At 58.5% G+C, this 23,947-nt stretch overlaps 1 protein-coding gene and 1 long non-coding RNA gene across 9 annotated transcripts in view; one reads left to right on the top strand and one right to left on the bottom strand.

The window, feature by feature from the left end:
- The window catches only part of CAMK2A (calcium/calmodulin dependent protein kinase II alpha), a 59,501-nt gene that overhangs the window by 12,811 nt on the left and 22,743 nt on the right, over positions 1–23,947 (top strand). For 4 of the 8 annotated variants that reach the window (XM_070076312.2, XM_070076313.2, XM_089334963.1 and 1 more), the window contains exons 2-11: positions 4,251–4,345; positions 10,594–10,653; positions 16,186–16,240; positions 16,972–17,037; positions 17,133–17,205; positions 20,072–20,174; positions 20,915–20,998; positions 21,101–21,195; positions 22,196–22,318; positions 22,639–22,722. In XM_070076312.2, coding sequence (XP_069932413.1) covers positions 4,251–4,345; positions 10,594–10,653; positions 16,186–16,240; positions 16,972–17,037; positions 17,133–17,205; positions 20,072–20,174; positions 20,915–20,998; positions 21,101–21,195; positions 22,196–22,318; positions 22,639–22,722 — 838 coding nt within the window. Of the gene's footprint in view, positions 1–4,250; positions 4,346–10,593; positions 10,654–16,185; positions 16,241–16,971; positions 17,038–17,132; positions 17,206–20,071; positions 20,175–20,914; positions 21,196–22,195; positions 22,319–22,638; positions 22,723–23,947 lie in introns of all 8 variants that reach the window. The other 4 variants (XM_070076310.2, XM_070076311.2, XM_089334960.1 and 1 more) reach the window with 1 other exon arrangement.
- Positions 10,663–20,154, bottom strand: LOC149126112 (uncharacterized). Its single transcript, XR_016235369.1, has 3 exons — positions 20,038–20,154; positions 19,408–19,490; positions 10,663–13,123 (listed from the first exon to the last, which is right to left on the bottom strand). It is a non-coding gene; the product is annotated as an uncharacterized LOC149126112 (long non-coding RNA).

Below are 23,947 nucleotides of genomic sequence, written 5' to 3'. Positions count from 1 at the left end.
TGGCGTGCACTAACTCCGGGTAGCCAGTGTCATGATGGAACTGCAGGACATCCAACAGGTGTCTGGGGTGGGAGCGCTGGTTGGTGTGAGAGAAGTGTTGTGGGAGTGATTACAGACAAGGGGGTTTCTCCTGTATGTGGGGGGGCTCTGGTGGCCAGGAGAGGGGCAGACACCTCAGGGCAGGGGACTGGGGTCTCGCGGCCTTCTTCTTGGTGAGGGGCAGGCGGGGCTGCACACCCAGGGAGGCTCTGTTGCTGTGCCCGTGGATCCTGGCCGTTCATCAGCTTGCGTGCAGGGTCCTGTTTCTTAGGGTCTGGTCACCATGAATGCTCTCTCTTTCTTATCCTCTTTCTTATCCTCACTGCCTGCCTGCATTGGCCTCTTCTCTGGTCGGCGCCTCTCTGTGGCTTGGTGCTGCCTGTAAGCCTTGCTTGGGCTCACAGTTCGCAGGCTATGAAGGGCTGTGGCTTGGTCAGGGGCCTGGGAGGGGCTAGCATGCTTGGAAGTGAAAGGCTCCCTCCCTGGGCACGGAAATCAAAAGCCCAGGAGTGCAAGCATCTGAGTCTCACTTGCTGCTCTGCCCATAACTTGCTGTGTGACCCAAGCGACCGACACAAGACCTGACCCACTCAAGACTCAAGGAATCAGAATCTGCACTGTAGCAAGGTGCCGGGGTGACTCGTGTGGGGAGCCTGCCTGGGAGGCCCTGTTCTTGTCGTTAGTGTGTGGCAGGTGCCAAGCCCCTCGAGCGACCCCTCTGGGTTGGAGCAGTGGGCCTTGTGGTGCACAGTGCACAGGGGAGCCTAGGTTCCAGAACCAGTCCTCCCACGGACTTTCATTTTTAACTGTTTTTAAAAAATATTTTATCGGCCGGTGCCAGGGCTCACTAGGCTAATCCTCCACCTGCTGCGCCGGCACTCCAGGTTCTAGTCCCAGTTGGGGTGCCGGATTCTGTCCTGGTTGCCCCTCTTCCAGGCCAGCTCTCTGCTGTGGCCTGGGAAGGCAGTGGAGGATGGCCCAAGTGCTTGGGCCCTGCACCCACATGGGAGACCAGGAGAAGCACCTGGCTCCTGGCTTCGGATCGGTGCAGCACTGGCCGTAGCGGCCACTTGGGGAGTGAACCAACGGAAGGAAGACCTTTCTCTCTGTCTCTCTCTCTCTCTCTCTCTCATTGTCTAACTCTGCCTGTCAAAAAAATTTTTTTTCATCAATTTATTTTCAGTTAATTTGAAAGGCTGAGAGAGAGAGAGGGAGAGAGGCAGATTTCATCCTTTGGTTCACTCCCAAAATGCCTGTGACAGTCAGGCCTGGGCCAGGCCAAAATCAGGAGCCTGGATCTCCATCCTGGTCTCCCTTGTGAGTGGCAGGGACCCAGTGCTTAAGCCCTCATCTGCTGCCTCCCAGGTGCGTTAGCAGGAAGCTGGCTGGGAAGTGGAGATGCTGGGACTTGAACCAGCCAGGCACTCCCATATGGAATGGGGGTGTCCTGAGTAGTGATTTAACTGTCGGGGACACCCCCTCCCTCACACTGGGGTGTCTGTACGTTTTAAAGATTTATTTATTTATCTGAAAGGCAGAGTTAGAGAGAGAGAGAGAGAGACAGACAGACAGACAGAGACAGAGACAGAGACAGGGAGAGAGATCTTCCATCTGCTGGTTCATTCCCCAAATGGCCACAACAGCCATGGTTGGGCCAGACCAAAGCCAGGAGCCTGGATCTTCATCTGGGTCTCCCACATGGGTGGCCAGGGCTCAAGTACTTGGAACATCTGCTGTTGCTTTCCCAGGAGCATTCGTGGGAAGCTGAATTGGACGTGGAGCAGCCAGGACTCAAACTGGCGCCCATATGGGACACTGACATCATAGGTGGTGGCTTAACCCACTGTGTTTTAGATGATTTATTTATTTATTTGAGTGACAGAGAGAGGGCAAGACAGGTAGGGAGACAGAGAGAGAGAGAAGGGAGAGAGATCAGTCAGTACTGTGGTATAGTGGGTTAAACCATGGCCTGCAGTGCTGGCATCCAATATGGGCACCAGTTCAAGTCCCAGCTACTCCACTTCTGATCTAGCCCCCTGCTAATGTGCCCAGGAAAGCAGCAAAAATGGGCCAAGTCCTTGGGTCCCTGTACCCATGTGGGAGACCTGGATAAAACTCCTGGCTCCTGGCTTCAGCCTGGCCCAGCCCTGGTCATTGAGGCCACTTGGGGAGTGAACCAGTGGATGGAAGATCTTTCTGCCTCTCTTTTTCTCTCTCTGTAACTCTGCTTTTGAAATAAATAAATCAACCTTTAAAGGAGAGACAGAGAGAGAGAGAGAGAGGAGAAAAGAGAAGAGAAGAGAAGAGAAGAGAAGAGAAGAGAAGAGAAGAGAAGAGAAGAGAAGAGAAGAGAAGAGAAGGTCTTCCAACAGCTGGTTCACTCCCCAAATGGCCACAATGGCCGGAGCTGGGCCGGGCAGAAGATAGGACCAGGAACTCCATCCGGGTCTCCCAGGAGGGTGAGGTACCTGGGCCATCTTCCACCGCTTTACCACATACACCAACAGGGAGCTGGAAAGGGACTAGAGCAACCGGAACTCAAAGTGGCCCTCTGCTGCAGGATGCTGGCGTCACGGCCGGTGGCTTACCCACCGTGCCACAGTGCCAGCCTCCCCTCACGCTGAATTTCATTGGCCCCATACAATGCTCAGATTCTTGGGAGATAAGGTGTCAGTATTCAAAAATTAGGAAGTCTCTCATCAATAGCTAGACTAGCAGCTTTTCTTGAGAAGTGAAATGCTGTGGGAAATAGGCTACATTCCACGTGGCAACAGTTTCCTCTCTATGGGCTATGAAAGTCACAGCCTGGCCCAAGTTCTCTTTCAGTCACTAGCACTTTAAGGATAAAATCTCTGGGTCTGTTAAAATGTGCAAAGATGCTCCGCTTCCCTCTTAATGTGAACAAAGGCAGTCTATGGTGAGGTGCCGCTTCCCACCGTCTCGCTAGCCAAGATAAAGAGGTTTGCCAACACGCTGTGTCTGCCAGGCCACAGGACTCTGCTCCCTGCACGTGCACGTGGGAACACGGGTGGCGGTGTGCCATGGACAGTCTCTCGCTGTCCACCAGAATTGCCAAACAACACGTACGCTTGACCAAATAACACCTGTTCTTGAACTTTGTCCCACAGAATGCGCGCACATGGGAAATGCAATTCTTTTTTTATTTGCTTTTAAACATCTTTTTCTGAAATGTATATAAAGAGAACAAGCCTCAGGTCTTTCATACATACAATTCTAGGCCCACGGTGACACATGTCACCCTTCCGCCTTCCCTCCCTGCCTCGTTCCTCCTGCCTTTCTTTTCTCCCCCCTTTCCATTTTTGTGGTAATGCATTTTCAATTTACTTTATAGTCATGGACTTAATCCTCCAGTGAGTAAAGAATGCAATAAATAGAGAGTAGAAAGACCACAGTTTCTGCAGGAGCATAGACAAGGGCCCTAAACAATCACATTTCAAGGTGTCAGTTTCACTCATATACATTCCTTTCTTTGTACTCCGTACGCTGGCCACAAGTCAGAGAAAACACAGCATTTGTCTTCTTGGGTCTAGTGGGAAATCTGACCACACCCCACGAGGGGTTTTTGAAATGTTCAGAGAAAATGTGTATTATGAAAACAATCATCCATGAATCTCCGAATTGTTTTACACATAAACTTATCTTCTCGCCCCGTTTTTCCATGAGCCTTTTGAAGTACCCCTGCATCAGGTTAGTCGTGCACCTGCTATTTATCACACCTGTGAACTGAACTAGACCAAGTGTCCATCAGCAGTGACTGGCAAGGCGAAGCAGAGGAGGCCCCAGAGTTACATGCTGTGCCCTGAGGGCTGTCTGTGTTCTGATCTAGAAAGAGGATCTCCGAGATTTGTTATTTACGGATACGGAAAGCGGGGGGGTGGGGTAAAGGAGCAGGCAGAGTGCCGCACCACTGGACGTGGGAGAGACTCTGGGCCCTGGGTGAGCCTGACTTTTGACGCCCCTGGAAGGCGGCTGTCACATGAGGCCAAGCTTCTGGTAAGGCACGTCTGGGTCCCTCTCTCGGTCTCTCTGGCCCGGCCCTTTTCCTGAGTTGGGCCAGGCAGCCTCCGCGAGCTTGGGCCGCTGTGATGGCGGTCCCCTCCCTGGCACGGTGTGGCTGCGTGCACGCCTGCATTCCCTGGGCGCACAGCCCTGGGTCCCCCTCACCGCCTCTGTCGTCTCTGCTGTCCTAGGGGAGCCTTCTCCGTCGTGCGCCGCTGTGTGAAGGTGCTGGCCGGCCAGGAGTATGCCGCCAAGATCATCAACACCAAGAAGCTCTCAGCCAGAGGTAGGGGCTGCTGCACACCACCACCCCCGCCCCGCGGGGGTCCCCCGGCGTCCCCCCTCCTTCTGCCTCTGGCCTCAGACTCAGGACCTGCATCTGTCCTCTTGGGTGACACCGGTGGCTGGGGTAGGAGCTCTTCTCCCCAAGGGCGTTATGAGAATATGCCCCTCCCTTGTGCCTTCCTGGGGAGTCTGGGGCTGGGGGCCAGGCCAGGCAGGACTTCCTTTCCCAATGCCTCCATCTTCCTCGCTTCCCATCTCCTCACCTCTGCCCTTGACATTGCCTTAGCCCGAGTGCCCCAGCCCGGCCCGTACACTGCCTGCGCGATCAGCTCACGGTCACATCCTTGGAGAGGTGCTCCTGAACTCCTCATGGGGGGGGTCCTCTCCCTTTTCTCTCTATCTATACTGTCCATGTCCCTCCTGGCTTGCCCCGGCCTAGACCTATTTGCCTATTGGCTCCTTGTTTAGGAGGGCGGGGTTCTCCCTCACTGCTCTGTGCCCAGCACCTGGGAGAGCCCCTGATGCTGGGAGTGTGCTCCATTTCCACAACACCCTACTCTCTGGCCCCTGAATACTGGGTCTGGTCTGTGACCTGGGTTTTGGGGAAAAAACAGCCAGGTCATTCTAATTTGTAGACAAGTTGGGAATCACCACTCTATGGCCTGGACCAGCAGCGCCTGCAGCCCTGGGGATTGTTAGAAACACAGTTTTGAGGTCCCCAGCTCCCCAGATTTAAACATCTCGAATCTGCATTCTAGCAAGACGCCCTGGTGATTCACATGGGAAAGCCTGGGGAAGCCTTCCCGGGAGACTCTCACCATCAGCGTGTGGCTGGGGCAGCGATGGTGGTGACCACGGTCAGAGTGGTGCAGGGAGCTACTTTCAAAGATGCCAATCCTCACCCCAAAGGAAATGGTGTAGCAGCCGCCCTGGGGAGTGCCTGGTGGTGGAGGGATCTTTTGGGTGAGGTGGGTGCCTGTGTGGGCTGTGCAGCCCCTGGCACAGACAGGATGGTAGGCACCACGCACGGAGCTGGCGGAGTGTCCAGCGGCAGCTGCGTCTGGACCAGGGCCCAGCAGGTGTGAGGTTCACGGAGGTCCTGCACGGTTGGTACAGGCTGTTCACGCGGCGCCCGCAGGCCTCGCAGCATGCCCTGTGCTGGACTGCACGGTGCTGCCTTTCATCTCAGGCTCAGCGACGCCTGCAGCTCAGCACTTTCTCCTCGTCACCTCCCTGCCACCCCCTCCCCCCAGCCCTGCAGAGAGATGACGTTCAGCCCCCAGGACAGGGAGGGGTGGAGCTGGGGGTCTGCGAGGACCACGTGGCACCCCGTGGCTGTGGAAGGGCTGCAGTCAGAGCCAGCGGCAAGCGCCAGGGTGGCAGGAAGGCTGGCAGAAGCCCGGCCTCGTGGCCAGAGCCTGGGGGGCCTTGCCATTGCTGCCTCCCATACTGCTGTCTGTTGGCCTCTGTGAGCTCACATCTGCAGTGACCCAGGCGGTGACCCAGTCCCTGAGCTACAGCGGGAACAGGGACGGAGTCGGGATGTGGGGATGACGGCCCAGCTTGTCCTAGGGGAGGGAGGTCCACCCTGGACGCTAGGGACCCCAGTTCACCACACTCATGCACACACACACATCCATACACACTCTCACACATGTGCACACGCATTCTCTCATACACACACTATCATGCACACACACATCCAAAACACTCTCACACATGTGTACACACACTCATGCACACACACGTCCATACACACTCACACACACACTGTCATGCACACACACACTCAGGGACAGAGGTGTAGAAGAGAGAGGTAGACTCAGTAGTACCAGGCACTGACCACCCAGCTCCGTGTCTCTGGCAATTGTCTGTCTTTGACGTCCTGGGAGAAAGATGGCCCAGGCCTAGGTGAGTGGCAGGGTGCCATGGAACATTCCAGAAGTCTGCCGGCTGCCAGCGCTCTCCTCCGCAGCGGGAGAGGAGCCGCCGAGCTCCTTGTGGCAGCCTCCTTTGTTTGCCACTTGGGAGCCTCCGGGGGGTGCACGCTGGATATTCGGCAGCACGCTCTGCACCTCTGCTGCCAGGGCTCCCAGTGAATTCTGGAAGCTCCCAGCAGGGGCTGTGCCCACCCGGGGTATCTCTCCACCCCTCCAAGGGAGCAGGGGCTCCCCATTACCCCGCCTGCCTGGCCCCTTCTAGCAAAGTGCTTCCCAAACCCGGAGACATTTTCAAACCCAGCTTTTAAAAAATGCTCATAATGTAAACAACTCAAAGAAACCATAGAAAAGCGAAATGAAAAGTAAAAATTTTGCTTGTCCTGATGCCTGCCAAATCCCCCAGGAGCCTTTTTTGGGGAAAAAGAAAAACAAAAAAGCAGCTGCCTGAGCTCCTCCACCCCTGCCCCCACCCCCCGTGCTGGGGATTGGATTGAGTCCAGGAGGTCCAAGCTCCTGCCACTGGGAGGACTGGGAGCCAGGACAGGGTGCGAGCTGGTCCCAGCCAGGTGAGCGCCGGCCTCCTCACACGTGCACAGGAAGAGTTGACAGGACTGGGTCTGTAGGACCCAGAGACACGGCTGGTGCTGTCCAGTTGCCGGCCCCACATTGCTTCCGGCGTGTGGAGGGGCTGCTCCCAGCTCAGGCAGGGCCCTGGGGGGCATCTCTGAGGACAGCAGGACGCCAGGTCCTGTTCCTCCCCCGACCCCTTGCTTGCCTGCTAGAGCCTCTGCCCTTGTGACTGCACTCCCTCCTGGGCCCTGCCCTGCTGGGACTTCCTGGCCCCAGGGAGCTCCCCTTGAAACGTCCACCCACCCCCTCCTGAGCTCCGGGCAAGGCAGTGCCCTTAACCCCGATGCCCTGGAGGTGGCCCAACCACCCAGAGAAAGCGGAGCTTCCCAAGATGTCGTTTGGGCGTTAGGAGCAAGCGCCCCAGGTAGCTAGCAGGCGACTGGAGACTCCTAGCTGTCCTCAGGTTTCTCAGCGCTGGGGGACTCTGCTGAGCGGGTGCAATGGTTCATGCAGTAATTAGTTACTAGAGTGGCAAGTGATGTAGTATCTAATTATGAACACGGACTGAAATCCGGTGCTGCACTTGTTCACACCGGGACCTTGGACAGGCTGCCTAGAGCTCCGTGCCGGGCTCTGGGAATGCCAAGGGTGACCAACAGACGGGGTCTGGCTCTCACTGTGCCTGCTTTCTAGGTAATGGGGCTGAGCAGAGCGTTGAACACCTAAATAAGCTGGGTAGTTGCAACTCATGCTAAGTGCTCTAAAAAAATAAGGGTAATGGGGAGGAGATGGGGTGGGAGAGACACACTTAGGCAGCCTCTAAGGAGGTGGCATTGTGCTAGGACACAATGAGGAGGAAGCGATGGCAGCTGTCAGAAGACCCAGGGGAAAAGCATTCCAGCAGAGGGCACAGCGAGTGCAAAGGCCCTGGGGTTGGAAGGGAGCTCAGTGTGCCTAGGGCCAGAAAGGAGGCCTGTGTGGGGATGAGGCAGGGTCCACTGGGGTCCTGTGGGCTGTGGTGAAGTCTGGGCAGGGCAGGGCCCAGGAGAAAGTGCAGTCACAAGGGCAGAGGCTCTAGCAGGCAGGCAAGGGGTGGGGGGAGGAACAGGACCTGGCGTCCTGCTGTCCTCAGAGATGCCCCCCAGGGCCCTGCCTGAGCTGGGAGCAGCCCCTCCACTGGGAACAGTGGGAGGCTGCTTGGGGCAGGCGGGGAGTTTGATGCTGGGGAGTAGCAGGACCTTGGGGGCAGGGACGGTTGGCTGGGTGGGGGGGGGGGAGCTGGGGTGTAGGTCCTCGGAGCTCTCCCTACCCTGACAGGTGACTTTGATAAAGGGACTATCCTGTCTCACGGGGCTCAGTGCCCCTTCTGCACCACAGAGCAAAGCCTCAGAGGTGGGGAAATGTCTTCTATATATTGGAGAATGAAGACATTGCAAAGAGTGACAAAATTATTGTATAATGTATACAGTTTCCTTCAACAGATTAATGCTTTTAGCAGTGAATATTACAGCACGGGGTACTTGTACCATGCACAGGAGGAGGATAAAATTTATGGAAACACTGGGTTCCTAGCATTTCCAGCAGTGGGATTTCCAGACAAGCTCAAAGTTGCAGGACCAATATTTTGTTCTTTCAGTTTTTTTTAGTGTCACTTTGCTCCCGAGAAGGCATGAAGATTCCAGATGTGGGCCCCTGGCTCACTGCTTGGGTAGCCTAGGCTGGAAGGCTCCTGCCCATCCAGTAGGCCTGACCTTGGCCCACCCGATTTCTGGTTGTGTTGAGGGGTGGGGCCCAGGATATAGAGTAGGGTCCTGTCTTCTTCAGCCCCACAGAGGGCTCTTGGCCATCCCGGTGTGGCATCAGCATGCCCTGCCCCAGAGGAGATGGAGGAAGCCAGGGAGGCAGGGGGACCGAGGGGATGCCCCCAACCTGGCCCTGCCTCCCCCCTGCTTCAGCTGGGGAGCTGAGCCGCTGCAAACAGAACTGGACATGATGGCCCTGCTGGTGGCAAAGCCTCATTTCAGTATTGATCCTGCCTTCCACCGTCCCTGAAGGACAACCAGAGATGGCCCTGGGAAGGGCGCAGGAGAAGGGGAGCTGGGAGGCCAGCACCAGGGGCTGCGACCTCCTCCATGCTCGTCACCCCCCGTGGTGCCTGCAGCTCTGGAGAGGCCGTCCTGGCTGTCCCTGAAGTCCGGTCAGTGGGCGGGGGGCAGGAGCGGTGCTGGTGATGAGTTGAGGTGCACAGAACAGCGCAGCAGCGGGTCTGAAGCCCGGCCCTGGAGGCTGATGTCCGGACCCCAGGCGGCCTCCACTGCTCCCTGCGGGCGTGACTGGGGCCTGCACTTCACCTCTCAGAGCCCCTGTTTTCATCTCTGTGAAGGCAGAATTTGCCGAGGCCCTCCCTGGTGAAGGCCTGGGAGGCATGGAAAGAGCACCCCACGGCGCCTGGCACGCGGCCAGTATTCTACCCCTATGAGCACTTCCACTTCTGCTGCGTAGTTGTTAAAATGAAGGCATTAACTACCAAGTTGTAAGAAGAGCACCAAAAAGGGAGTTGGGAAAGGTATTTCCGGCCCAGCTCAGCCACCACGGAGGCCTCAGCTGGCTCAGGCTGGAGACCCCTCTGATGCCCACGGCCCCTGCTGTGGGGGCTTCCATGGGGCTGCGACCTGAGAGACAGGGACCACAGGTGGCAGCTCCTGAACCAGGCCTCCCTGCCACGTGGGTAGGAGACCCAGGAGACTTGGACAGAGGTCCTGGGAGCCTGGGGGCAGGTGTGGGAGCCCGGGGCCAGCTCCGAGGCTACCACCTGCAGGTTCTGCCCAGCAAGGCAAAGCCCCCTGGTGGAGAAACAGACACCACCTGTCTGGAGGATCTCTGGATGTTAGAAAATGACAGCATTGCAAAGAGTGGCACAATTATGTGCTTCCTTCAACCAATCAGTGCCTGTAACAGTGAGCGTTGGCAAAGCAGGTTCTCTGGGGCCCTAGTCCCTGGTCCCAGGCTGCTTTGAGAGGGAAGAGGCTTCTGAGATAGCACACAACTCTTCCAGGGACAATAACTCTCAGAGAGGTTCACCCCTTCGGTCATCGGTCCTTCCATTCCGACTGCATGCCAGGCGCTCAGGGGGAGGCTAGGGGCACCACAGAGGCCCTGTCCTGAGGGATGTAGATGCCCAGGGAATAGGGTGGCACCTGCTGTCCTGGGGCCCAGAAAGCACAGAGGGGCCCCTGCCAGCCCTGCAGTCAGGGCAGGCTGCCCGGAGCCGGGAATGGGTGATGATGGCCAGTGAGTGGCAGGTGGGAGGCTGGGAGGAAATGTTCCCGGCTAAGAGCTGCAGGGGCTGTCATCTCCCAGAGTGACGGAGCGGGGCAGGCAGTGCTGGAGAGGTGACCTGCAGCGCTGGGTCTGGCTGGAGGGCTGAGTGCTCAGGCAGCCTGGGGGAGGCAGCAGCAGGGTCCTGACCTGGGGTCTTCCAGGGTGCATAGAGCTTGGACTTGCGGGACGGGACTTGGGGATGCCTCATTGCTGAGGCCCAGAAAAGGGGAGGCACTTACCTGAGTCTCTGAAACCCAGGCCTGAACTCTGAAACCCTCTTTCCCGCTGCAAGACACCTCCCACCCTCCAGGCCCTGCCCCCCCCCCCACTCCGTGGGGGTGATCAGAGGCTATAAGGGGCAGGCCGGAGGGTGGAGCCTCCTGTCTCACCTGGGCTCACCCTGGCATCTGTGTTGCAGACCATCAGAAGTTGGAGCGCGAGGCCCGCATCTGCCGCCTGCTCAAGCACCCCAACATCGGTGAGCCCCGCCCCGCCCACACTGGCTTATCTGGGGGTTGGGGGGGGCGTTGTCTGTGGTTTCCACACGGCTCCCAGACCAGCTTGCTCGGGGGCAGGTGAAGAGAGGGCCTTTCCGCCCATCCCACACTGCCACAGCCTCCCTCGGAAAAGCTGTCTCGGGAAAACTCCCAGAGATGAAAATAGGCCTGGGGTGGGGAGCGGGAAGCAGGGCCTTGACCAGAGGCGTGGCCCACTCCTCCAACCCACTCCCAAGCTACAGGGGCCTGGTATCGTGGCCCTGCCCAACGGCGTCTCAGAGGCAAGCCCTGGACTGGGCCCTGTCCCGGGGTTGGACTGAGCCCGGCCGCCCCCTGAGGACAGGCGCTGCCTCAGCACCTCACTGCCCGGCCGCCCCATGTAGTTGGGCGGCAGCTGCCTGCCAGTGGGGGATCTGAGTCATGACGGCAGGAAGTGCAGCTTTGAGATCTAGCCCAGCCAGGGACCGGCTGTGTGACCTTGGTGGGAGCTGCGCCCTCTCTGAGCCACCTGTGTGTCCTGCTGCTTCCGAGGGGCTGGGCCAGGCCTGAGGTCCCAGTCTGCCAGGGCTGCTGGCTCAGACCACCACACACCTGGGAGCAGAGCCCAGGGGCTGTCTGAGGACGGCTCCCCCCACAGCCACTACCCCTTCTCCGCCTGCTCCCTCGGGAGGGCAGCGGTTCCGTCCCAGGGCCCCAGGGGTTAACTGCTGCTGGAGCCGAGCTTCTGCGCCTGCTATTTATACCCACGGGGCACCTCCCTTCCCCGCACAGGCGGCAGCCACAGTCCGCAGAGCGTGCAGAAGGGACAAGGCAACCCAGCCTGGCAGGGAGGGACCCCGAGAGGACCCCGCTTCCTGCCCTGCTCACACTCTCCCTGTGGGGCAGTGAACATTGCTGCCCATTCCCTGCGGGCTTCCCGCTCCCCACCTGCTTGACGGAGGGGTTAGTGAGAGATTGTAAATCCCACGGGGGAAGGAGGCGGACAGTGTATGTGTGCGCCCATAATCACAGCAGGCTCAGGTCATTGCTATGTGGGCCTCCCTCCCTCTCTCTCCCAGTTATAATGGGGAGCAGTGAGTTATGGAGGCCTTATGGAGCGGACAGACTGCAGCTCAAGTCCTAGATTTGCTGCTTAATTGCTGTGTGACATAGGACATGCTGCTCCACCACCCTGAAGCCATACCCCCCTCCCAGGACGGGGATGAGGAAGTAGAGCATAGCAGAATGAGAGTCCCGAGGCCACTGCTTTGTTAGCGTCAGCTGCCTCCCTTCCCACACTCTCCACCTTTCTGCAGAACAGCTGTGTGCTTGGGTCATTGGGGCAGGCACCAGTGCAGGGTGACGGAAAGAATGGCTTTGCAATCAGACACACCAGGCTTCCTGGCTCTGCCATCTGCCAGCTGTTTGAGCTGGCACAGGCCATGAACCTCCTTCCCCCTCACCTGCAGGCTCCTACTCACCTCCTAGGACCATTGGGAGGGTTAAATGAGATGGCGCAGGTAGCGCACTTAGCACGTGGCAAAAGCTCGGACACGGTAGCCATCATCTCCAGCATCGTTGCCATTGGGTCAAGTTCTCCTTCACTCGCTCACCCACCCGATGTCAAGTGCATCTGATGACCCAGCCCATGCCAAAGCCTCTCCTAGGCACTGAGATGATCGGGCTAGATGAGGGTGGGGGCTGGGGCTGCAGTGGGGGTGGCTGCTGGCGCAGCAGAGCTGAGCACGTAGCACAGGAGCCCTGAGCCATTGCCAGGGCTGGGAGGGTCCACAGAGGACCTTCCTGGGCCTCCACGCATCTCACTTCCAAGTAGGTTATAATTTTCCCAGAGAAATGCAAGGAGGTGCAGACGCAGGTGCAGATTCTGGGAGGTGAGTCTGTGCCCGGAGGAATCAGACCAGGTCCTCTCCAGCCCTCCTGGCTGCTGCCCATGTGTGGCCATCACCCAGCCCCAAGGAGAGCTGGCTGGGAGGTCCCTGGCTCAGCACAGGTTGGTGCCATGCCCAAAGCTTTTGCAGTCAGGAGCCTGCCTGAGGTTGTCCGTGCTGTGACCTCCTGCCAGTGGGCCACAACCACAACCCCAGGGACTTGGACCATGTTAGGGATGATGGAGAAGATCAGTGGATGACCTGGGGCAGGGAAAGAGAGTCGATCGGTTGATGATGAAGATGACAGTGTCTTCATTTAGTGTGCCCTTCCTAGCACCTGGCACTGCGCTCAATGCTTTCCAAGGGTCATCGCATTAACTCCCCTGTAGCCGTCCAATGGGAGTAGCGACATTGTGAGGACGGAGGTGCAGACAGCTGAAGTCGCTTGCCCAGAACTCCACAGTGTGCAGGAGGTGGATCTGGGAGTGAGCCCACGTTTTCAGTCTTTTTCTTCGCTTTCCCAAGTGGCCATCTCAAGGGCGGTGTCGAGGGAGCCATCCAGCTTCCGGGGCAGGCACGGCAGCTGTTGGAAATATCATAGGAAGGTCAGAAATCTGCGAATCAAGTCACACGGTGAACAGCAGCCTGTGGTTTTGCTTGTTCTAGGATCATACCTCAGAAAGGCAGAAGTGACAGCTGCCTCAGTGGGCAAACTCAGTGGCCTCACTTCCCAGGAGGTGGGACAGTTCTGTAGCCCTTGAATGCTGCCTGCGCCCTCGGATTCTGGCCGAGCTGCTTCCCTGGCGGGATGGGAGACTTCATGTGTGAAAGTGGCCTGGGAGAGGCAGTCTTGGGCTCCAAGGTCGGATTCTGAGCCCTCTCGGGCACAGAGGCATGGTCGTGCTGGTGGGACGCTGCTGAAACCCAGCTGAGCGGCCCTCACCTGGCTGCTCAGAGGGGCAGCTTTACACAGGCAGCACAAGGCACACCCAAGGGTGTGTCCACTCCCAGCTCTGCCCATTTCCCGGAGCCTCGGGGCCCCTGGCCAGAGACGGTAGATCTGGGACTTCAGTCGTTTGGGGGCTCCTCCCAATGGGCTGTTGACTCAGTTCTAGAGGCCCTTAAAATATTTGTTCTATTTATTTGAAATGTGGAGTGACAGAGAGAGGGAGAAACAGAGAAAAAATATCTCCATCTGCTGATTCATTTTCCAAAAGGCTGCAACAGCCAGGGCTGGGCCAGGTTAAAACCAGGAGCCAGGAGCTCCGTCTGGGTCTCCCATATGGGTGGCAGGGGTCCAAATACTCGGGCCATCTTCTGCTGAGTTCCCCGGTGCGTTAGCAGGGAGCTGGATAGAAAGCAGAGCAACTGGGATTCAGACTGATGCTCCCATATGGGTTGTCAGTGCCCCAGTGGGGGCTTAACCGGCTGCACCTCAACATCAGCTCTAGAAATCCTATCAGAGAGGATTCCGGCTACAACTTGGGTCCTCAGGGTGTCTCGCGCTCAGCAAGGGGAAGTTAAGACCGCCGACCCCAAAGTGTGCTGAAAAAGGCCAACCCCCCCAGAATCGACCTGAAGGCTCAACTGTGCAAGTTTCCTGTAGTGAGATGGGGAGACAGCACCCCCTGAAGTCTCTGCTGCGGCCCCGCCCCCCAGAGCTTGCGTCCCTATGGGGCGTGACCCGCACATCTGTTTCACCTGTGCTGGTCACGTCAGGCCAGGTGGCCAAGAAGCAGAGTCTGGGACAGGCAGGCAGGGGCTGTTAGCCGCCAGCAACCCCCGTCCCCCACAGCCGGGGAATGGCTCACCACCTTACTGGGGAGGGGCTGAGAGGGCGCCAGTCCTGGGTTCCACACACACAAAGCACAGTTAGATTCACGGGTCCACTTACAACACGCAGCCCGCACTTAACTTTGAAATGCGCTAAAAAGTGAAAATAGATTAGTGGACACAGGAATCGATAGAAATGCAATAAAGCAGCTGGAGGAGACATTAATGACAGAACCCTGGGGTATAGGGGAATTCATTTAACTGGATGTTGGAAATTCTTAATAATAGAATGTTGACAAGAAACGGAAGCAGGATTATATCATATGTGCTCTTCAGGTTCTGCTTGAACACAGCCATCTGTGAGTTATTAGTGAGAACAGGCGTCATCGGTCAACCATTTCTGTTTCAAGTTGTATCTCCCTCGTGCCCCTTCTCTGGTCCCTGACTTCCCTCCTCTGTGCACAACCACGAGAGTACTTGACGCCTGCCTCTCAGGCTACCTTCTGAGCTTTGTATGCCCATGTGAGAGCCACAAACAATCCAGGAGACTCAATGTTGAGTCAGAAACACATCAGACAGCAAATGTCAAATGGCACTGGGGTTTACAGCAGAAAGGGAGTGTGGGGGCGAGCATTTGGCCTGGTGGCGAGGACCCTGGCTAGGACACCCACGTCCTGTATTCGAGTGCCTGGGTTCAAGTCCCAGCTCCGGCTCCTGCTGACACAGACCCTGGGCGGCGGCAGTGACAGATGACACAAGAAGTTGGGTCCCTGCCACCCTCAGAGGAGACCTGGACTGTTTCCAGCTCCCGCCTTGGGCCCAGCCCAGCCCTGGTCCCTGACTGTTGCAGGCAATTGAGGAGTGAACCGGTGGAGGGGACCCATGTGTGTGTGTGCGTGTGTGTCTGCCCCTCAAATAAATAAAAAAATTTCTAAAAATTTCATAACGTGAGCCCCCCAGAACCCCCCATTCCCCTCCCCAAAGGCCCCTCAAGGTCCCCTGCTGTGCATTCTTCCAGGGAGACTTGGGTCACCTGTGAGCATGATCACATCCTTCCTAAAAAGAACTCTGCATCCCATTTGTATTTTGCTCTTTTATGGAACAGCATCCCTTGGAGATGGTCGCGAAGCAGTGGCATTAGCAGCTGTGTGGTTTTCCGCTGTGCCGGGATCACCAGCCACGGAGCCAGCACCCCAGGTTTTCTGTTGTGGCACAGGGAAGGATTGCAAGAACTTGCCCTTGGCTGACAGGCGGCCCCCAGGGAGGGAGCCCCAGGGGAGCTGGGGTTAGACCCGCAGCCTGCAGAGTACCCAGGAACAATAACCAAGCCACCCAAGCCCTGCCCTGGGCTGCAGACCTCACTCAGCCCTTCCTTTCAAAAGCCTGGGGGTGATTTGGGGAGCTCTGGATTCCTGGGGGCTTTGCTTCTGTTCTCAGGGACCACCAGCTCCCACCTTTGCCTCTGTTGTGTCCCAGACCCCCGGGCAGAGCAGGGGTGTCAGTTCAGGGCCAGCATGGAATCCGCAGGGCAACTACAAATCCAGGAGTTTCAGTCTTACCGTCCAGGCTGTGAAAGGCTAGGGCTCAGAGAGGCCTAGCAGCTTGCCCAAGGTCACACAGCTAGGAGGTGTCCATGGTTGGAGCTGCAGCCTCTTTCCAAGACTCCTGCCTGCGCATCGACGAAACAGGGTGGGAGAAGGGACCCAGCTTTGATCAAACAGAGCCTTCAGTCTTTAAGGCCAAGCCTCTCTGGGTAATTCCTGAAGGCCCTGGCACACAGGCCGTGGCCAGCAGCGGGCTCTCGGAGAGGTGAGCGGGAGGGCTGGGGTGGGAGTGTGTGTCTGGGTGTAACCAGCTGCCTTGGCCCTGCAGTCCGCCTGCACGACAGCATCTCTGAGGAGGGACACCACTACCTGATCTTCGACCTGTGAGTTGGGCCCCGCCCTGGGATGAGCCCCTTGGCCGGAGGGGTCCCCGAGTTCCCCAGCTGCGCCAGGCCTCCAACCAAGCAACGCACATTGGCTTTCCCAAGATGCCAACGACCCCTTGCAACGTGCATCGTGTGTTTACTTGTGTTTCTCTTCTATTTGCGGACAGCGCCACTGTCCTTTGCAAACTGAATGAGATGTTTCCTTTTGAACCATGCTTACTTTTACAAAGCCAGTCAATGGAAAGAAAAGCCGTATGACATGACAGGCCTTAGTGGTTCCTGGGCTGCCAGCAAAAGTCAGCAGCGGCCTGGTGTTGTCAGTAAAGCTCAGCCCATGAGACTGCATGGGTGTGGGGCAGGGCATGCGTGGGAAGTCTCTGTGCCTCCCCTTCGGTGTTGCTAGGAACCCAAAGACATTCCCACAAAGTAAGACTCCAAAGCAAAGAGCAAAGCAAGCAACCAAACTAAACAGGACTTGGAAACCAGGAACCCAATGATCCCAGTGATGTGTTCACCCCAGGGTGCCTGCCCCTCCACCCTGTCTGGGCCCAGTTGGGGAGGAAGCCATGAGTAGTGGGGAGAGGAGAGGGTGTTGGCAGAAGGGTGTGCTGGGAGACAGGAGGGGGCTGCAGCAGGGTCACTTCTGAGGTCCCCTGGCTCCGCCCTTAGCCTCCTGCAGACGCCTCTGGGGTCTCTGGGAGAGGCTGATTCTCAACCTGTCTCCCCAGGGTCACTGGCGGGGAGCTGTTTGAAGACATCGTGGCCCGGGAGTATTACAGTGAGGCAGATGCCAGGTGAGGGCTGTTTGTGGTTGGCCATGACGCCGGGGGCGGGGGCAAGGAAGGCCTGCCCTTGGCCCTGACCCTGACCCCTTGCTCTCTCTGCCCAGTCACTGTATCCAGCAGATCCTGGAGGCCGTGCTGCACTGCCACCAGATGGGGGTGGTGCACCGGGACCTGAAGGTGAGCCTGCTGGGGGGGGTGCGCGTGGCCCTCGGGGTCCCCGCCCCACACACCCACCCTGCACTTCCCTCCTGCTCAGCTGCGGACGACCACACTCCCTTTGCTTTCCCTATGCTAGGCCGGATGAAGAAAGTGAGCTAAGGAAGGTGCATCCCCTGGGTTTGGGCCCCAGGTGGCCCAATCCCCAGCCCAGGTGCTTAGTGCCAGGCCAGATGAGAGGCAGTCAGACCCCCAAGACCGGCTGTGGTGAGGCTGGGGAGGAGGCAGGCTGGGCCCCTGTCCCAACCCAGGGACACCCTGGGCCTCAGCTTGTCTGTGCTGGGGGTTGTCGTGGCAACCTCGGGGTGGGGGCACTTGGTGAGCACTTTGGATGAGATGTTGCCCTGCAGGTACACACTGCGGCAGCAGGCAGGGTGATGGCCCTTCTGCTGGTCTCTGGCAGGCCAGGAGAGAAGAACAGCAGGACTCGGGGTCCCCCCTCTCCCCACTTAAGGGAGGAGATTGACAGATTCAGCAGGTGCGGCATCTGAGATCGGCCTTGCCGTGTCAGTACTAACTTCCTCCATCTCCCCGTGCTGGGGGTGGGGGGGCCTCAGCGGCTGGCAGCTCGTGTTGCCCCCAGTTTGCAGAATAGGAAACTGAGGCCTGCAGGTCCAAGGGATCTCCCTCAGGACATGCCGTTCAGCTGTGGCTGAGTCAGCATGAGAGAGCCCTGGCCTTCCAGCCCCGGTCCTGTGGCCACTCAGTCTTGCACCTGCTTCTGCACAGCCCCTTCTGGGGCAGCCCGGCCAGGTATGCAGGGAACCTCTCTCTGACCGCAGCACAGATGCCTTCTCCTCCCCCGGGGCAGCCCCTGCACCCCTGGGAAACGTGCTTCGGGTCTCTCCTGCTGTGGGGGCTTCGCCCCGAGTGCAGTTCTGCCCTGGCGAAGCCCACAGAGATGAGGTCTGCAGCCCAGGGCAGGGCTTGGGTGGCTTGGTTATTGTTCCTGGGTACTCTGCAGGCTGCGGGTCTAACCCCAGCTCCCCTGGGGCTCCCTCCCTGGGCACACTCTGGTTGGTGCAGTTCCTCTGAGCAGAACCCCCATTCTCCTGTGTCCCAGACAATCCACGGTGTCTCACCCGTGCCCTAGGTGAGCTCCCTGGGGCTTGGGTTAGACCCCAGGCAAGTTAGACTCGCTGGCCGGACGGCAGGGCAGCGCTCCCCAAGGGCCTGTCCCCATTACAGCCACAGCCCCTGCACGGGAGGAAGGCAGGAGGCAAGGTGGCCCAAATTTAGGCCATTCTGGATACACTAATTAGTGGCATATTCATCAAATCAGGGCAGGACAGCCACAGCCGAGACCCAGGACATGCCAGGGACACGGTCCCCAGAGTACAGGGGAGGCCTTGGCGAGCCAGGCGGAGGGAGCTATTTTTGTTTGGGTCCAGCCTAGCTTTGGCAGTGAAAGGTCAGAGGTGGGACCCTCAGAAGGCCCCCCCTGGGGAAGGCCTGGAACCAGCTCTTTCCTGGACCTCTGAACCCATCTCTAAGCAGAAAACATGAGCGCTAACGCTCACCGAGCACACAGTGCAGGCTGCCCCGGGCGCCGTGCAGGCGAATCACTCAGCGGGGCCACCCCGGCACACTGCCAGCAGCCCCATTTTCCTGAGTGGGAGCTAAGGCACAGAGACGTAGCAGAACTTGCTCAAGTCCCACAGCACAGACGGGGCAGTGCTGGGATCGGAAGCCCATACTCCCTCCATCCTGAGTCCCAGGGTGGAAGGGGACCAGCAGGAAGTTGAAGAACTTCAGGGGCTGAACTGGGGTCCAGGCTTCAAGGTGGCAGCTGGGCGGTCGGAGGCCTGAGCACAGGCCACAGCGCCCCGCAGTGCAGAGGGAGTGACGTGCAGGCAGAGTTGGCCTTCATTCGGAATCTGTGGCTTCCCTGCTGTGTGACATGATCCAGGCGCTTAGCGGACAAACACCCATTAAATGCCTGCTGTATGCCCACACCCTGCCTCTATAAGGTCTGCCACATGGGTGGGTGGGGCCCAAGCACTTGGGCCATCTTCTGCTGCTTTTCACAGAAGAATAGCTGGGAGCTGGATAGGAAGTACAGCAGCCAGGACTCGAACTGGCGCTCATAGGGGATGATGGCATTGCAGGCGGTAGCTTTACCCTCACGCCACAACACCCACCCCAGCCTAAGAGGCATCTCACCTGCAGTACCAAACAGCCACCCTCCTCCTTCGGGTGGGGTAGTCACGGAGGGCCTCTTTGAAGAGGTGACAGGAGATTGAGAGCTGGACAAAGAGAAGGGAGCCAGCTGTGTAAGGCCTGGAGGAGGGGCGGGGATCAAATCAGGCAAGGGGAGCAGAGAGTACAAAGGGCCTGAGGTGGGACTTAAGCAAGACTGTTCTAGAGAAGGACGAAGGCCTCTATGGGAAATGAAGCAGAGATAATAATCCCAACCCCAAAGAGTTGTCAGGACGACAAATGAAGCGATGCTCACAGAACACTTAGCTCGGTAGCTGGCACACAGTAGGTGCTGGCACACAGCAGGGGCCCAAGAAATGTCATTGCCTCTTCCTTATTATACGTCCTTAAATTATGGCGGTGGCTGTAACACCGCCCCCCCTTCCCCCCTCCCCCCTCCCCCCTCCACACCAGCCCAACTCCTGAGCAGAGGCCCAGGAGGCCTGGCCAGAGGAGGAAGGGAGGGTCTCTGTGTTGTAGAAGCCAGATGTCCCAGGGCTGCAGGAAAGGCCCCTCTCTGGGACCCGAGCTCGGGATCCCGTGGTGGGGGCGGGGTACCCAGGCCAGCCAGAGGGAGGCTCTGCGCCTGCTCACCTTTCCTCCCCTCTCTCCCTCTCCTCCCGGGAAGCCGGAGAATCTGCTGCTGGCCTCCAAGCTCAAGGGTGCTGCTGTGAAGCTGGCGGACTTTGGCCTGGCCATAGAGGTGGAGGGGGAGCAGCAGGCGTGGTTTGGTGAGTGGGGGTGGCCTGGTGGGGTCATCGGGGGCCAACCTGGGCCCTGCTGGAGCGGAGGACACTGGAGATGGCTGCTGGGCCAGCCCAGGCTTGGGGAGCAGAGGCCCACTGCCTCTGGGCCCAGGGGCAGTGCCTATCTTGCCAGGCACAGAGACACAGCTAGGGCTCCAACAGAGCATGGCTTCTTCCCCATGCTGGCTCGGGGCTTCCACAGGGCCTCTGACAGCCCAAGTGCTACAGAAAAGTAGTCTAATTTCCAACTGTGTCCCTAACTTCCTTGGGCAGGTCTCTTACCTTTCTAGGCCTCCTGAGAGCCCACGGCCAGCCCCTGCTGGGGCCCAGGGAGTGGATGAGGGCTCAGCTCTCAGCCCGGAGCTGCCTTGGCAAGTGCACTTCCTCTTGAGGGTGACCAGCGATTGATTGGTAGTGGCTGCTAGGAAGGTGTGTTAGGAAGTCTGTGACTCCTGGTGGGAAAGCAGCTCTAATTGATTAAAGCTGTCTGCCATGGGCCCTGGAGTGGGGAGCAGGGGCAGGTGTGCCACATGGTTGGCCTTGCTGTAGGGGCTCTAGAGGCTTTGCTGGCTTCCTGGGCCCCGCTTACAACTGAAGCTCGTGGGCGCAGGGCTGTTTCCCCCAGCTCCAGGGCAACCTCGTCCCCTGTTTGCAGGATCTCGCTCCGGGTCACTCATGTGCAACCTCTGTGTGTGTGTCTGCCTGTCTGTGTGTCGGGGGAGCAGGGTTTGCAGGGACCCCCGGATACCTGTCCCCAGAAGTGCTGCGCAAGGACCCGTATGGGAAGCCTGTGGACCTGTGGGCCTGCGGTGAGTCCAGCCAAGGATTTGTTCATCCCTCTGGCCACTTGAGCCTTGGGCCTGCTCTCTGGCTTCCCATCGCTTCCATGTGTCCGTCTCTCCTCTCCCCAGGGGTCATCCTATACATCCTGCTGGTTGGGTACCCCCCATTCTGGGATGAAGACCAGCACCGCCTGTACCAGCAGATCAAGGCCGGCGCCTATGATGTGAGTGTCGCCCCTCTCTCCAGACCCTGCCATCCTTTTCCAGGGAAAGCCATGGTGCAGGAGGTCAGAGGCCTGAGGACACCTCCCTCCTGCCCCCCACTAAGCCTGCTTTTGCAGGGCACAGACCCCAGGGTGGCTGCCAGGGCCAGGGGAGGACCACGTGGGGCCCCAGAGGGCCGAAGCAGCACCACAGTGGTGAGAGGAGCTGGGGACAGTATAGTCCAGGAAGCAGCTCTTTCTCTCCTAGACCAGGGGTCTTCTAAAAGTTCATGGCAATGCCTTTTATGAAAAACTCTATGTGCATTGCACAAGTTTTTGCACTAAAATAAACGGATCTCTTAATTTCGTGTTCCCCTTGCATATCAGTACTGATGGCTAACACTTCTGTAGCCCTCTCCTGAATGCCTTACTTTCTGATCTCTGCCCTGTGTTCTGCTGTTATCCTCTTTCCCAGGAGGCAGAGAGAGGTTAAGTAACTGCTGAGATCCGACAGCTAAGAAACGGTAGAGCTGGGATTTGAACCCAGTCAGTGTAGCTCTAGCATCCGTGCTTCTCACTGCCAAGCTATACTGCTCTCCTGCAAAGCTGACACCCGTGAGGCTACAGGCCATGCACATTTAAGCCTCACCACATCCTTATAGATGGCTTGAGGTGGCCTGAGATTTGTGGGGCTCACATAGCTCAGGGGGCAGAGCCAGGACTTGAACCTGGGGCCTTCTGATTCCAGTCTGGGCTAAAACCATTGGCCTGCGGCTTTCCAGATGAGAAAGCAGAGGGAGGTCTCCTTTCCCGCTGGCCGTCTTCTGCTTTGTCCTGGGATCAGGGGACTGTGGTCCCGAGAGGGGTCACTGCCTTGAGGAGCCCCAACTCCTCCTGGTTGTGGATACCCGTGTGGATGGGCAGTAGGACCCCTGCCTGCTCCCCTGCCAGTCAGGGGCTGGGGGATCGCAGGGGTGGCCTGGGGCAGGCTAGGCAAACCTGGCCCCTCTGCCCCTTCCAGTTCCCCTCACCAGAATGGGACACTGTCACCCCAGAAGCCAAGGACCTCATCAACAAGATGCTGACCATCAACCCGTCCAAACGCATCACGGCCGCCGAGGCCCTCAAGCACCCCTGGATCTCGGTGAGCTCGGCTCAGCAGGGCCCCTCCTGGGGGCTCCACTGTCCCCAGGGGCCAGGTCCTGCCCGGCTCTGCCCCTGGCTCTCCAGCCCCAGCATGGGCCCAAGAGGGCCTAACCCAAGGGCCTCCGATGCCACTGTGCTTGTCAGGGGTGACGAGGAAGTGAGGACCATCATGGGTTGGCATCGTGCCTGGCAGTGCTCCGGGTCCCAAGCATCCTGCCACATCCCCATGAAGACGCCCTGCTGGGGATGGGGGGCACCCTGGCCAGGCCCGTCTGCAGCCCGCCTCGCACTGACCCCCATCTTCTCTTCCTCCCCCAGCACCGGTCCACCGTGGCCTCCTGCATGCACAGACAGGAGACCGTGGACTGCCTGAAGAAGTTCAACGCCAGGAGGAAACTGAAGGTAACAGGTCCTCACCCTGCACATGGCCCAAAAGTGGCCTGGGTTTCATCTGAAGCTAAGAGACTCGCTCACTAGTTCTGTCCCTCACTGATTCGACGAGCATTTATTGAATAGCTACTGTATGCTGGGCAGTGGGCTGGGCTCTGGGAACTAGCAGTACACCAGGTGGCATCCCCACCTTGGCGGAGCTCTTGGTCCAGTGGGGAAGACAGACAGGTAACTGGGCAGTAGGGGGCAGTGGTGGGTGCACACTCAGGCAAGCCCAAGGCGCGGGGAAGATCTGGCAGGGAAGCTGCATTCCCAGGTCTGGAAGGTTCAGGGATGGAATCCAGGGAGACTTCCTGGAGCCAGTGGCATTTAAGCTGAGACTCCGAGGGAAAAGCAGGTCTCAGCTGAATACAGAGCGAAGAGTGGGCAGATGTCCCACACAGAGGGAAAAACCACTTGTGTGAGTCTGAGGTTGAACCTGAGCCCTCGGGTGGCCGCACGTGGTTCAGAGCAGTTGGGGAGGGCCCTGTGGGTGAGGCGTGGCTGGGCACGAGACCAGGTGGGGAGGAAGGGCTGAGACACCCAGACCGTGGTCACGGCCCCACAGAAGGTTCGGTGGGACCCAGGTGGGCTTCTGGGCAGGTCATGAGTGCTCACAAGGCCAGCCCAGCTCCAGGTCTAGCCCTCGCCCAGCTTGGAGAGGCCGGTCCGGACAGAGGAGCCATCAGCACGTCGGGGGTGATGCGGAGAGGTGCAGAGGCCCTGGCTACTTGGGAACCTCCTCACCTACTGCTCCCAGCCTGGAGTGGTGGCTCAGGGTGGGCACGTGGGCCTGGGGTGGGCATGGGGCTGCCGGGAGAACCGTGCCCCACACCACCCAGTGGGAGCTGTGTCTCAGAGGAAGGCTCAGGATGTGCGAACCAGGGATCCTGCCCGTGGGAGCCTGGCCGATTCCGCATCCCGGCGAGGCCCGAGTCAGGTCTGAGTCACACAGCAGGAGAGCCGAAGGGCCATTAGTCCCGACCCCTGGCTGACAGAGGAGGGATTCTCGACACTGGGAACCCTCTGGAGTTTTGAACCCAGGGCCGTGGGGTGACGACCTGGTCCTGTGGTGAGGTGTCCCCAGCCGCAGGTGTGAGGACATGTCTGCTGGCTTGATGCTAAGGGCAGGACACTTCCGTGGCCTTTAAAAGCCCCTGCTGTTGGCGTCCTTGGGCCATCAGCGGGACCTATTAAT

This window comes from Oryctolagus cuniculus, chromosome 6 (genome assembly GCF_051225735.1).
Source record: "Oryctolagus cuniculus isolate XC-2025 breed Fujian yellow rabbit chromosome 6, ASM5122573v1, whole genome shotgun sequence".
In the NCBI taxonomy this organism is placed as follows: domain Eukaryota; kingdom Metazoa; phylum Chordata; class Mammalia; order Lagomorpha; family Leporidae; genus Oryctolagus; species Oryctolagus cuniculus.
The sequence above is the reverse complement of the archived record's forward strand: the minus strand, read 5'-3'. Positions and strand labels throughout refer to the sequence as shown.